General features: G+C 45.4%; 3 protein-coding genes across 3 annotated transcripts; all 3 read left to right on the top strand.

Annotated features, from left to right (window-relative positions):
- Positions 1-1580: 1580 nt before the first annotated feature.
- Positions 1581-7873, top strand: MCYG_08134 (pfs; the record flags this gene model as incomplete). Its single annotated transcript, XM_002843005.1, has 11 exons — positions 1581-1804; positions 1855-2097; positions 2150-2730; positions 2789-2818; positions 3114-3138; positions 3232-3807; positions 3858-3984; positions 4234-6430; positions 6524-7216; positions 7388-7475; positions 7660-7873. The coding sequence occupies 11 exons, from the start codon at positions 1581-1583 to the stop codon at positions 7871-7873; spliced, it is 4998 nt and encodes a 1665-aa protein (XP_002843051.1).
- Positions 7874-8717: 844 nt separating this feature from the next.
- Positions 8718-10445, top strand: MCYG_08133 (COP9 signalosome complex subunit 2; the record flags this gene model as incomplete). The annotated part of the gene is made up of 4 exons (XM_002843004.1): positions 8718-8761; positions 8828-8986; positions 9050-9110; positions 9180-10445. 4 exons carry the CDS (start codon positions 8718-8720, stop codon positions 10443-10445), a joined length of 1530 nt encoding a protein of 509 aa, XP_002843050.1.
- Positions 10446-10930: 485 nt separating this feature from the next.
- On the top strand, positions 10931-11584 carry MCYG_08132 (uncharacterized protein; the record flags this gene model as incomplete). Its single annotated transcript, XM_002843003.1, has 2 exons — positions 10931-11154; positions 11224-11584. 2 exons carry the CDS (start codon positions 10931-10933, stop codon positions 11582-11584), a joined length of 585 nt encoding a protein of 194 aa, XP_002843049.1.
- Between the last annotated feature and the right edge of the window lie 2745 nt (positions 11585-14329).

Here is a 14329-nt window from a genome sequence, read left to right as displayed (position 1 = left end):
GTTTGTTGAGGTGCTCGTTGGGTATTGAGTGGTGAATACTCCATGTATATAATTGACGCCCTTACAAGGAATCCAACGATTCGTTCCCTTATTGAATGCACCCATACATTTGAACCATCTTCTTGCAGTACCATCGGCCTTAGCCCTACAGTTCTAATCGCTCTATACCATCAAGGGCATTCCTTTAGAATTATGGCTTCTAATACTCGTTCTCAAGTAACTTTGCTTTTTGAATCCAGGTATTTTGGCTCACTTCCCGGCGGCTTTACCTCCCTATTTCCACACTCATTGGAGGCAGATACAAGCGTTGACAATCGCATCTCGCTCTGTTCCATGGAAATATCTCGAGCCCAAGTGCGTGTGTCCTGAATTCTGCTACCGTCCTATATGTATACTGACTTGCTCTAGACCCTTAGATACATCTTAGCGTAGGCGCGGCATACAGTGATTGAAGTTCGAGATAGTAAGGGTTTTAGAGCCTGGCACCAGAAACGAGGGCAGACCTCATCATCACTTGCCGAAGCACTTAGATATCCTGGTATTGCATGGGAGCGCTTTGCTATCGACCAAGCGGAGAAGGTCATGCATAGCTTGAATGACCGCTGTCTTCAGCCTTGTATTTCCCAAAGAGAATCCCTGCTTAGTCGGATCGCAGAGGACATCGAGCTTCAAGTGTGATCGACAGCCCCCTCCCTGGTGCATATCAGCTCCTAGCGAAAACGAAGGCACATGAGGGGTCGGGTCTAACAGCCATACGGCGTGCGTTGAACCACACCCAAGCCGATGCGCTCGCCATAGCCACAGGAGTCCTAGATGCATGATAGCCAGTGAGCCGGCCACGTTCATCAATCGAGGAAGCTGTCCTCTTCCGAAAATACATCATCCCTGGCAGAAGTTTACGTATCATGGCAGATTCAGAGAATCATCGGCGAGCCTCGAGAGGCTCGAGAATCCAAACGTCCTCTTTGATGAAGTGATCTTGGATGTAACTTCGGTGACACTCTAGAGCTCAAACGCTCTACTGACGCTGAACATTACCTACGTACGGAAATGACAAGGCAACACAAGGAATGTACCTCAGCCGGGCTCCTTTTGAGGCTGACTCTGGCGGAATCGTTATTTGCCGGAGAGAGTATGCAGAAGTGGGGGCCATTTTCTCGGAAGCTCGTCGCAATGGAAGTTTTTTAGGACGAGAAAGCTACGCCATGCAGTTCTACAAGCAAATCTTTCTCACGTTAAGTCCAGTCGGGAGAGAGCATGTAATCACTAGACGGAGACAACGCGCGCTATTGCCCAATTTTCTACTTCCTTCAGCCTCGTGATTAACTTCAAAGACCCCACACGGCGGAGATAACCTAACTTAGTTACCCCGCTCGGGAGCCAACCCATTTTTCAGCCTCTCGCAGCTTATACATACATAGTACGCCAGAATCACTGTAACTACATAGTACAGCCTTTTCCTGCTACGTTTGAGATCGTTCAACTCTTTTCCTACTGCGCTTGAGACAGTTCAAAGCTTTTGCTGCTACGCGTGAGATCGTTCAAATCTGTCCATATCGACACAGAATACAGCTCCCAAAATGGCAAAGAACCTGCGTACTGGACGCGGTGGAGGCGCAAATCCTCTCGACCGAGATGGGTACTGCCTTCTGTCTCTAGATGGCGGTGGGATACGGGGACTATCCTCGCTTTCTATACTGAAAAATATCATGGACCGCGTCAACGACGAAAGACAAAACGAGGGCAAAGATCGAGTAAAGCCATGTGAGATCTTTGACCTCATTGGCGGAACTAGCACTGGCGGGTAAGCCAACCTATTCCTACAAGGAGAACAAAAGTGAACTAACGTTGTAGACTTATCGCTATTATGCTTGGACGACTCGAGATGGATGTGGATGAATGTATTAAAGCTTATAGAAACCTGGCAAAAACTGTGTTCAGCGAAAGGGCTCGCCGATTTCCAGTAAACAGAAAGGGCGACACTAAAGCACAATACGACTCAGGTAGGCTTAGGGATGCTATTAACGAAGTTCTCTCTGAAAGAAATGTGCCTCCAACTGAGTTACTCGATGATGGAACAAAGCGAGGTTGCCATACGTAAGCATCTTAATAATAACCTTGAGCAGGGCCATAGGTCTAACTGGACTAGCTTTGTATGTGCCACCGATGATTACACGAAAGCGACCGTGCGGCTACGGAGCTATAAACTTCTCGACCAAGACAAAATTCCTGCGACGATATGCCAGGCTGCTCTTGCGACGTCTGCAGCAACGACCATCTTTGACCCAGTTCTTATCGATGGCCGTACATTTCATGATGGTGCTTTCGGAGCAAACAATCCGGTCAACGAGGTAGAAGCAGAAGCTATTAATCTCTGGCGCTCTGAAACTGCGGATATAAAACCAGAGGTCAAATGTTTTGTTTCAATTGGAACTGGAAATCCAGGAGTAAAGCCGTTTGAAAATAATGCCTATGGATTCCTACGCAAGACTCTTGTCCAGATTGCTACCGAGACAGAAAATACGGAAAGAAAGTTTATCGACCGGTGGCGGATGCAGTACGATAGCAAGCGCTACTTTCGCTTCAATGTGGAGCAGGGGCTGCAGGACATTGGTATAGACGAGTACGATAGACAGGGCCATATCATGTCGGCCACTGATTCGTATCTCACGCATTGGGGTGGAAATTCCCAAATACGGGACTGCGTTCAGAATCTGGGACTGAAAGAAAGTGTGTCTATTGAAAATTTTTCCTAGAGCGGGAACAGGGCGCTAACTGATTCCTATAGAGATTACGGTGGATGGCCTGGGCTGCTCTAGTATGTTACTATGTTACCACAGTGCTTTAGATATCAATTCATTAACATCCTATAAGACATGGAGCGTGAGCAATTTAACAAATGGTTATCGGTTGTGCCCTATGAGACCCATCATAAGACCGTTGGATTATTCTGCAAAAACTCTGAAGATGCAAAGAGAACGTGGCTGCTGGAGAACGACAAGTATAGAAGCTGGAAAGATTCCGCACATTCGGATATATTATTGCTAAGTGGGATTAGTAAGTCCTCATTACCTATTTTCAGCTTCTAGCGTACCATTAACCACTAGATATAGTCGGCTCTGGGAAAACTTACCTTATGTATGTCGTCCTCGCCTCCACTTGCTATAACGATCTAAGCTAAGGCTCTATCAGGTATTCTGTTGTGGAATCACTTATGGCTTCGGACTTCAGAGTCTCTTATTTTTACTGCTCAAGAAAGGAAGCAGAATCAAGCCGTGGCGACCCCACCTGCGTGTTTCGAACTTTGTTACTGCAGCTTAGCAATCTAAACCGTAAGGAATGTGGACCACTTCTACAAATCTTTAGAGAGAGAAGAAATCAATCTCAAAGGAGCAATACCGAACTACTCGGCCTAGAAATTAAAGAGTGCGTGGAGCATATCATCACAATTGCAAAGAATACCCCCAAAGTTGCTCTTGTCATTGATGCTCTTGATGAATTGGAACTTAAATCACCCAAATCATTCTTATCAGCTTTGGAAGACCTTGGAAACTGCGATCATATCAAAGTGGTCGTTTCTAGGCGAGATGATGGTGAGAGTGATATGCGCTATCGAATAGATCGAATGGAGGGCATTAATTATGAGGAAATATCTACTACTTGTGATGAAAATCGAGCGGAAATCAAGCGTTTCATTGATCAACAGATTACTAACGCTATCGACGACGAGAGTCTACTCTATGGTGAGGTTGAGCCCCCGCTAAAGGAAGAGATAATTAGAAGGCTAAACGAAAAGGCTAAGACAATGTAAGTCCGTTGCACATCGTGCTAAGAGCTGCATATATTAACAAAATTAGGTTTCTGTGGGTTACTCTACAGGTCTCGATCCTGTGTACCGACAATATGAGATGTGAGCAGGACATTTATGATCAACTGGATATACTACCGGATGACCTGGAAGCGACTTTTGAATATATCCATAAGGTAATATCTAAAGGTCCGCACAGCCACAAGGTAGTACAGAACTGTCTACAATGGTTACTCTATTCCCAACGTCCGCTAAAATGTTCAGAAGTAATTGCTGCAATATCCGGTGGTGATACCAAAATATCAGGTCAGCGTAATCGAAGTCTAACCGACATTCTACTAAGCTGGTGCTGTGGCTTGGTCACTCTGGTTCCTCTCGATGACGAAGAAGACAACAGTCATATACGGACAACCGGATATTTACAGTTGATCCATACAGCAGTAGCAGACTATTTGATCTCTTCAGAACATGCTGCGTACGAAGTGTTTTGGGCACATAGCGTTATCTTGCAAAGATGCCTGGATATTTATATACGAGCGGCGAAAGAAAAAACCATCGAAGAGGACGAAATCCTTGAAAACTATGCTACTCAGTTCTGGCCAATTCATGTCAAGTCTAAAGATGGCGACATTAAGCCTAAAACTAATAGTGACCTAAAGCCTAAAATCAAAAGCGACCTTGAAGCTATAACCAACAGCAAACTTTGCCGCTTCTTCCTAGACAATGATGAGTTGCCAGAGAAGGAGGTCAAAGTTGCTCCTGCATTCATTGGATGGACAAATTATGCAGATACATTATCAAAAGAACTACAGCCACCATATAAATATAAGCTACAGAACGTTATTGCTGACCCCCCAACGCCGCTATTTCTTGGCTGCTGTTTTGGAATTCTCCCAAGAGCTGAGGATTTATGCTTTTCGCGCACCCTAAACGGAGACTGGAATCAAAAGAATAGGTGTGGCATTAGCGCTTTATGCCTTGCTGCAATATATGGGCACTTGGGCACAGTGAAATATTTGCTAAAAAAAGGTGCAAAACCGGAGGGTATGATAAAACTTGGACAGCGAACACCACTACTATTAGCAGCAGCCGAAGGAGGCAAAGACAGCGAGGAAATTATAGAGTCTTTGTTAGAGAATGGAGCAAATGTTAATGCCATGGATGGATTCAAACAGACAGCCTTGCATTTTGTGGCAAGGAATGGTTTTCATACAAGTGCAAAGGCTCTCCTTAAGCAAAGGGCTATGCCTAGCCCTGCAGCTAGTGATGGAAGTACGCCACTCTCATGGGCTGCAAGCAATGGTCATGAAGACATTGTCAAGCTTCTGCTAAAATATAATGTCGATCCAAATTGCCGAGATAATGCCGGAAGAACACCACTCTCATGGGCTGCAGGAAATGGACATCAACCCGTTGCCAGGCTTCTACTAGATGATCATCGGAACGTGGATCAAAATTGTCAAGATAAGGATGGGGGTACACCCCTTTCATGGGCTGCAACTAATGGTCATATATCTATTATCGAGCTTCTACTAGATCATAATGTTGATCTAAATTGTCAAAATAAAGATGGAAGTACACCACTTTCATGGGCTGCAATCAATGGTCATAAAGCTATTGTCGAGCTTCTACTAAAACACAATATTGATCCAAATTGCCAAGATAATAACGGAAGAATATCACTCTTATGGGCTGCAGGATACGGACATGAATCTGTTGTTGAACTTCTATTACGTCAGAAAAATATTGATATAAATTTCCAGGATAAGAAAGGAGGCACACCACTCGCATGGGCTGCAGGAAATGGACATAAATCTGTCGTCGAGCTTCTATTACGTCAGAAAAATATCAATCCAAATTGTCAAGATAAGGAAGGGGGTACACCAATCTCATGGGCTGCAACTAATGGACATAAGTCTATTGTTAGGCTTCTACTAGATCAGAATATTGATCCAAACTGTCAAGATATGCATGGAGGTACACCACTCTCATGGGCTGCAACTAATGGACATGAACCTGTTGTCGAGCTTCTATTACGTCAGAAAAATATCAATCCAAATTTCCAGGATAAGAATGGGTTTACACCACTCGCATGGGCTGCAAGAAATGGACATAAGCCTGTTGTCGAGCTTCTATTACGTCAGAAAAATATCAATCCAAATATTCAAGATAAGAATGGGATTATACCATTCGCATGGGCTGCAGGAAATGGACATAAGCCTGTTGTTGAGCTTCTATTATGTCGGAAAAATATCAATCCAAATTTTCGGGATAAGGAAGGGAGAACACCATTCGTATGGGCTGCAGGAAATGGACATAAATCCGTTGTCGAGCTTCTATTACATCAGAAAAATATTAATCCAAATTTTCAGGATAAGAAAGGGGGCACACCACTCGCATGGGCTGCAGGAAATGGACATAAATCTGTTGTCGAGCTTCTATTACATCAGAAAAATATCAATCCAAATTGTCAAGATAAGGAAGGGGGTACACCACTCTCATGGGCTGCAACCAATGGACATGAGTCTATTGTTAGGCTTCTATTATTATATCCAGGTATTGATATAAATTGCCGAGATAATACTAGAAATACACCACTCTTGAGGGCTGCAAGAAATGGGCGTGAGTCTATTGTTAGGCTTCTATTATATCAGAAAAATATCAATCCAAATTGTCAAAATAAGAAAGGGGGTACACCAATCTCATGGGCTGCAGCTAATGGACATAAGTCTATTGTTAGGCTTCTGCTAGACCAGAATGTTGATCCAAATCGTCAAGATAAGGAAGGGGGTACACCAATCTCATGGGCTGCGACTAATGGACATGAGTCTATTGTTAGGCTTCTGCTAGACCAGAATATTGATCCAAATTGCCGAGATAATACTGGAAATACACCACTCTCAAGGGCTGCAGGAAATGGATATGAATCTGTTGTCAAGCTTCTGCTAGACCAGAATGTTAATCTAAATTGCCGAGATGATACTGGAAATACACCACTCTCAAGGGCTGCAGGAAATGGATATGAATCTGTTGTCAAGCTTCTGCTAGACCAGAATGTTAATAATCTAAATTGCCGAGATGATACTGGAAATACACCACTCTCATGGGCTGCAGGAAATGGATATGAATCTGTTGTCAAGCTTCTGCTAGACCAGAATGTTGATCTAAATTGTGGTACACCACTCTTATGGGCTGCAAAAAAAGGATTTCAAACTATTGTTGAGCGTTTGCTTGCTTCTAACGCTGATCCAAATTATCCAGGTGGGAAAGGAAGTACACCACTCTCATGGGCTGCAACCAATGGACATGAGTCTATTGTTAGGCTTCTATTATTGCATCCAGATATTGATCCAAATTGCCGAGATAATACTAGAAATACACCACTCTTGAGGGCTGCAGGAAATGGGCGTGAGTCTATTGTTAGGCTTCTATTATCACATCCAGATATTGATATAAATTGCCGAGATAACACTGGAAATACACCACTCTCGTGGGCCATTAGGAAAGGGTATACTACGATTGTTGACCTTCTTCGGCACTATAATTCATAAGCAACCCTTCGAAATAATTATGGAATAGCATTGCTCCCGTTGCGCCATGTCGTATGGATCTTCTCCAGCAGCCAGTGTACCGCACGTTCGGTTGACACTCCTTTCCTCCTCCCTAGGTGCGTTTCCAGGAGCAGAGAGTGTCTTTCTATCGTGTCCGAGATTCTGTTTGCCAGTTCCTTTTCTATAATTTTTCCCAGCGTGTTCAGCAGGGCCGCCGGCCTATGGTATTTCATCTTGGTGTTGTTTTCTTTCCCTGGTTTCCTTACGACCACTGTTTCTGAAAAGTGTTTGGGGAAGTAGCCAGGCGTTCGTTAAAGCTGTCAGAGTTGATACCAGTGTGTTTGCCTCTCTTTTGGTTATGCGGTTGGAAATTCCATCCGGCCCCGGCGCCTTGTTTGGTGATAATGCTTCAATAGGCGTCCTGATCTGTGGCCACTCTACCGATGCAGGGTACACAAAGCGCTCTATGTCCGTTGTATCCGCAGCCCTGTCGGCGGGAAGATGGCTCTTTTGAAGAGGGCGAATTTGGATCTAATTCTCTTTTGTCAGATATATCATACTATCTATCATACGAAGAGATTTGTCAAAGTAGTACTTCACCTATATACCCTTTATCCCTACTACTTTCCGGGCCAGTTATTTATACCCACCTAAGAAAAGTTAGTGAAGGGATTAAAATAATAACACAACTCACATAGATAGACCCACAGATCCTCTTTTTACAAACATTACCAAAGGATAGTATGTCGGAGCACGCGAGCCAAAGAGGATGTGAAAGGCGTATCTACGATATATAGCTGAATAGCAATGAGATGCTGTAAATATCGGAAATGCTCTATATAGACCGAAAAATGACCGAGCATGATGCTCTCTAGGAGTGAGAGGCATCGGAGGCCTCTCTATATAAACACAATGTAGACCAAGCGAACGGAACAGGGGTTGTTCGACCACGACGCTTTACAAGCTGGTAATTAATCCATAGCCATCATATCCGCTTGCTATTTTTCAAGGTAACGTCCACGGCACCGCGCGTTCCAACTTGGGTCCTTTTAGGGCTTAGGGCTCGGCTCGTCCTTGACAAGCATCACCAGCCAGTCTCAAGATGTTTCCTCTTGCTACGGCTATTTATCTATATAGAGGGCTATCGGCTAACTGGTTGCGGCAGCGGCGTATCGCTTATTCCGATACGCTGGCCAAACGCTGGTTCCAACAGGTCATGATTACTAATCAGCCACTTCTTGACTTTGAAGACGGACAGCTCGAGAACTACTTTGTTCACTCTTTACCTGGGTCTGTCATCTTGCAGGAGAGAGGAGATAATATCAGTTGATTAGTTTGCCGGACTATTATCATCAAAGATGTCTGACGACGATGATTTTATGCAGGATTCAGAGCAGGAGGAGTGAGATATTCCCCTCAATGGTCCTCAACTGCTTTGATATAGCTACTAACGGAGACTGCGACAAAGGTATGACTTTGAATACGAAGACGAGGATGATGATGAATCTGGCGATATCGGTATCGAGAACAAATACTACAATGCGAAGCAGATCAAGGTAGACAACCCGGAGGAGGCCGTCGACGAGTTCTTGGGGGTACCGGCGCTGGAGCAAGACAAGGGTGAATGGTCCGTCTATTCTCCTCTCCATCCTACAAGGGAACGAAAGTTGACGCGTTAATCTTGCATTAGGGGGTTTAAAGGGTTGAAGCAGGCGATAAAGTTGGAGTTCCGGCTCGCCCGATATGATGATGTGAGCTTCCCGGGACCTCCATGATATTGTCGCCTTGTCGCTGACACATACTCTACAATAAACGAATAGGCAGTTATACATTACCGAGAGCTCCTCACATATGTCAAATCAGCCGTAACACGAAACTACTCTGAGAAATCAATCAACAACATGCTAGACTATATTGAAAAGTCGTCTGATGACGAAAAGGCATACCATTGCATGGAGAAATTCTACTCGTTGACCCTCAATTCCTTCCAGAATACCAACAATGAGCGGCTCTGGCTTAAGACTAACATTAAACTTGCAAAGCTGTGGTTGGATAAGCAAGAATATACTCAGCTTAGCAGGAAGCTCAAGGAACTTCACAAGGCCTGCCAGAGGCCAGACGGGACCGATGATCCTTCTAAGGGAACATATTCACTAGAGATATTCGCTCTAGAGATTCAGATGTATGCCAACACAAAAAACAACAAGAGGCTGAAGGCGCTATACCAAAGAGCGCTTAAAGTACGGTCTGCCGTTCCGCACCCAAAGATCATGGGCATCATACGCGAATGCGGTGGAAAAATGCATATGAGTGAAGAGAATTGGAAGGAGGCGCACAGTGATTTCTTCGAATCATTCCGCAATTATGATGAGGCAGGGTCAATGCAGCGAATACAAGTGTTGAAATACATGGTTCTAGCGACCATGTTGATGAAGTCAGACATCAATCCATTCGACTCCCAGGAGACGAAGCCTTACAAGGATGACCCTCGAATTTCCGGAATGACAGACCTGGTGGATGCTTTCCAGCGCGATGATATCCATGCATATGAGGCAATCCTCAGAGACAAGCCAGATCTAATGAAGGATCCCTTTATTGCTGAGAACATCGACGAAGTCAGCCGCACCATGCGCACCAAGGCCGTCATGAAGCTGATCCAGCCTTACACCCGCTTCTCTCTTGCCTTTGTCTCCAAGAAACTAAAGATCCCCGAGTCAGAGGTCCAGGATATCCTTAGCTTCCTCATCTTAGACAAAGTGCTGGTTGGGGCCAAGATTAACGAGGAAGACGGTACAGTTGAAATCTCCCGGGCGAGCGAGCTTGAAGTTGCTCGCACCAAAGCTCTATCAAGCTGGAACATGGAGCTAGATTCCATGTGGGGTACAATGTTCTCCCATGGTGAAGGGTTTAAGACCGACGACAGCACCCGTATGCATCCCTTGATGGGAGGAATCGGCAGCGCAGGGTACAGCAGCTTTCCTCACGAGACGCTCGGCATGGGAGTCGTGGGAGGAAAAACTTACATGCAGTCCAAGGGAATGAAAGGGAAACCCGGGAGGCCTGCCTGGGGCAAGTTCTCATCATAAGTACTTATGAAATGCGACGCTTATTCTTACGAATTATGATAAAACAGCCTGTGCACGCTCTCTAGCCGTAATAATCAAGGTCTATATATCTTATTACTCCCAGCCTTCCACGCCGAGATATCACTTTGATCTTTATATACTATGACGTCGTTTTCCCCCATGGCGCAGCAGCGCTTGGCGGTTGATCCTCCAGCCGCCAAATCAACGCTGACTTTTCTTCTCCATCAGTGGATCTTCTCATTGCTCTAAACCCGCCAGTTCACACAAGCAGCCCGTGTTTAGACGAACATCCTTGGTCGATACGACGGTTTTATGATCATCAGCCATGTTGATTGGTGTCGACGGCCTGCCAGTCTCTCCATCAGAATCCTCCGCAATATTCAAGCTAGCCTTGTACTCAACGAGATATTTAACAGCTTCAAGGCCCCATGTATTATTCTATGAAGCCAGCAATATATACATCCTAATATAATATTATATCCAGAATGGCTGCCGTGAAAGTTCCGGGCTCTGAGCAGCGTCCTTGCAGATATCTCAAGGCTTTAAACATAAGGAAACGGTTTCTCCTCCCAATAGCAGCGCTGTGTGCCCTGCTCTGGGTCTTTGTAATCGCAGCCAGTATCTTCTCTGCCGTCTATGAGAAGAATGCTAGCTCACACGACGACTATCCGCCCATTCGATGGATACATACACTGAAAGACTGTGATGCGTTTGTGCTCCCTATCGTTTCATGCATTTATGCAGTGGCTCTGGACTAACACAGGTTATACTCGCTTAGAGGCCAAATTGTATGGCTGTTTATTCCCGTTGCCATTGAAACATTCCATATTCCAATCCAGTCGTGGTTATATACCAGAAACATGCTGCATCCTATCACAGCCCTGGTGCTCTCGTTCTGCTTCATGGGGTTATGGCTGTCCTTCTCCGTCCTGGCTCCGTTGATCGATGCCTGCGTTGAGCAAATATTCCCTGATGCATGGTACGGCCTATTTTGGGCCCGGCAGGTGACGGGATATTTGATCACGCTGTTGTACCTGGCGTATTTTGGATTTTCGTGTGTGGCAGTCCATCGCTGGAGATGCGGACGGAAAGCTGCAGACGGCGAGTTGAGTGACGGTGATATCGAGCTGAAGGCGTAGGCCTCTATCTCCGCGGCTTGTTGACATGGGAAAGGACATTTCCCTCATGATCAACGGGCAATTTAATGGGTCGGGAGAGGAAACGCTGTGGAATATACACGACAGACGGGTGAGTGCTGGTTTGCCCGATCTAGGAGGCAATCCTTCATGCAGTAGCGCTGAAGGTGTATTATCCAAATGTAATGTCTAATTGAAGAAATTTGTTTTTTTTTTTTTTTTGAAAGAGAAGTCTCTGATATCTGCGCCTTGTACCAGGTACTGAACCGAGACAAGACGGGAACAAGCTGAAGAGCCGTCATGTTACAGCTCGTTTACAGTCAGCTGGCCCCATTGGTGCCGCTAGCTACACGACTCGGGCGTTCTGGAGGAAGCAAACGGATGTATCTGCACGGTCAATACAAGCGTACCCGGACGGCTAATGCTTATACGGCGTACAAGCAAATGATTTCCATGGTACAAGAGCCACAAAGTCGGGGAGAAGCAAAAGAGACACAAGAACAAGCGATGACTCAACGCCACCATATGTATGTAGCCGTCAAGTCGCTGCTGTGGCATGCATGCAGGTTGCTGGCATCCGCGGATTTTCCAGCAAACAACCCCAACACGTACATGTACGTGGCCAATCACAGCATCTTGTTGGAAAGAAAGGATAAATGCCAAAATTTTCATGATTTGCAGCATGCATAATCTATGCGGTTGGTCTTCATGCACCCATTCAGCCAGTTCAATCCTCTGTGCCATGTAAACAACCATCGGGTAGCGACAACGAGGCGGGAAGAAAGAGATATGTCCAATATCTCTCCCCTAACGGCCAATTTATCCCCCTTTTACCCTGGTCTTCTTGCATTGTATGTACCCACTAATCTTATGTATGCTGTGTTACTCTGATACGCAGCAGAGAGATACATTTGCTTTTTCATCCTCTTCGCCTGTTCCTTTTGTCTGCTGCCACTTGGTGGGTTAATTAAACTTCTATGTCAACGTGCGGAGTACGGCGTACCTACTCTAGTAAATGGAGAGAGTGAAACATGCTAGAAGCTAGCAGCTGGTTTGTCATGGATAGAATAAACGTTCCGAGAGACGGCCGTACGTATGTATTGGATAAAGTACGGACCCAGCACAAGGTGTCCCGAAACTCCTGAGATGATACGTGATGTTCCTCAAGCCGCCTGCCAAAACACACGAACTGTACTCCGCAGGCCCCCAATGCAAAGTCATTTTTGGGGCAAACGGATATTTGCTTCAAGCTGGTCACACAAAGTGACAATGGCCAGCCTGGTTGGAGATTCGTATAATCTCAATGACGCTTATATTATCCGAGACCATCAGATATTGAAGTGCATGTGCGTGCATGCATGCATGTATGGGCAACTCCGCCAGTAGTGATGGGGAATTTCTCCTGTGCCACCTTCAGGGCGACCTCCTTCGTACATGCATTTGTTCGTTTCTTTTCGTGGCACAGCTATGCTCCAGACATCACTACTCCCTGGCACCCTTTTGGCATATGGAGACCAGGGACAAGCCCTGTAACAACCCGTAAACTAAGGATGCAAAGGGATATAGCTGGAGAGGAAACATACTAGTAGTTATTTCTACCATGTGCTGAAACCGGGTCTTGATCAACAGGTTTATTTCCTTTGAGGCTCTTTTTTTTATTATTATTTCCGGGACCTCTCCAGATCAGGTTCTTCAATGAAAGGGCGGTTTCAGCATACGTATCTTGTTGCCCAAGTATAGTGGTGACAGCGCTAAGGACGGATCCTTAGTTCCCGATCCGTTAGTCTGTGCAGAGCTGAAGATATCTTGCAAGCACTTTCCCGATGGATCCCTAATTTCCCTTCTTTGGCATCCAGCTATCGTAGTAGCAGCTCTTTTTTTTAATATACTGCGACATGGCGGTCAAGGCTTGGCCGGCATCGGCTATAGCTCCAATGGACGCTACTCCGCAATTTTAATAGCAGTCGGCTCATCATTCCGATAAGGCGGTGGTTGGGAATATGCATAAAGACCAACAGCGGCATAGCATGTTTCCTGGTTTGTACTCGAGTTCCTGTACAACCCCGGAGTATAGCCACTTATTGCCTCGTATTAAGCTAGTTTGAAGATTATGTGGTATGCCGATAATAATCTTCATCATCTGATCAGCGGCATGGTATTTGCCAAAAACAGCATCACTGGGAAACTGAGTAGCAGGAGTTCCTAAGAGTCAACGGCTGTGGAGAAAAGAGTTTCTACTATAACAGTAGAAAGAAAGCTTCTGTCTTTAATCGACTTCTGGTCTTTTGAAGCGAGGCCCTGCCACAGAAGCTGGAGCCATTCGCAACGAGAATTGAAAAAGGGGCGGGAAATGATAGACATTGACGGGTGTTCCGAGGTATTGAGAATGTGCCGGGTGTGATGGTAGCACTCCATGTAGATATCCGATTCAATTTGGGCTGGAATTGCCCGAGTAGTTAGCATTTTGGTCTTTCATGCAGCATGCCTCCGTCGTAATAATAGTACGGTTACTATTATTGTCTGCAAGACAGAATGAGAGTGAGAGGAAAAAAAAGAAAAGAAAAAGAGGCAGCAAAAAAAAAGAGGTGCTTGTGCCAAGGAGAGGTTTGACAAATGATATCAACCTGCGTTGGGGCGCATTCATGACTGGAGATGCTGGTCGCCGGGAGTACTTGGAGAAATCTTATCTTGGTTAGGCCTTGATACCGGTTCCTAAGTACCGGAGGGGGGAAGAGAAGACAACTGTAC

The sequence above is a fragment of the Microsporum canis genome, genomic scaffold (assembly GCF_000151145.1).
Source record: "Microsporum canis CBS 113480 supercont1.8 genomic scaffold, whole genome shotgun sequence".
Classification (NCBI taxonomy): Eukaryota; Fungi; Ascomycota; class Eurotiomycetes; order Onygenales; family Arthrodermataceae; genus Microsporum; species Microsporum canis.
Note: the sequence above shows the minus strand (reverse complement) of the source record. Positions and strands in the feature narration are given on the sequence as shown.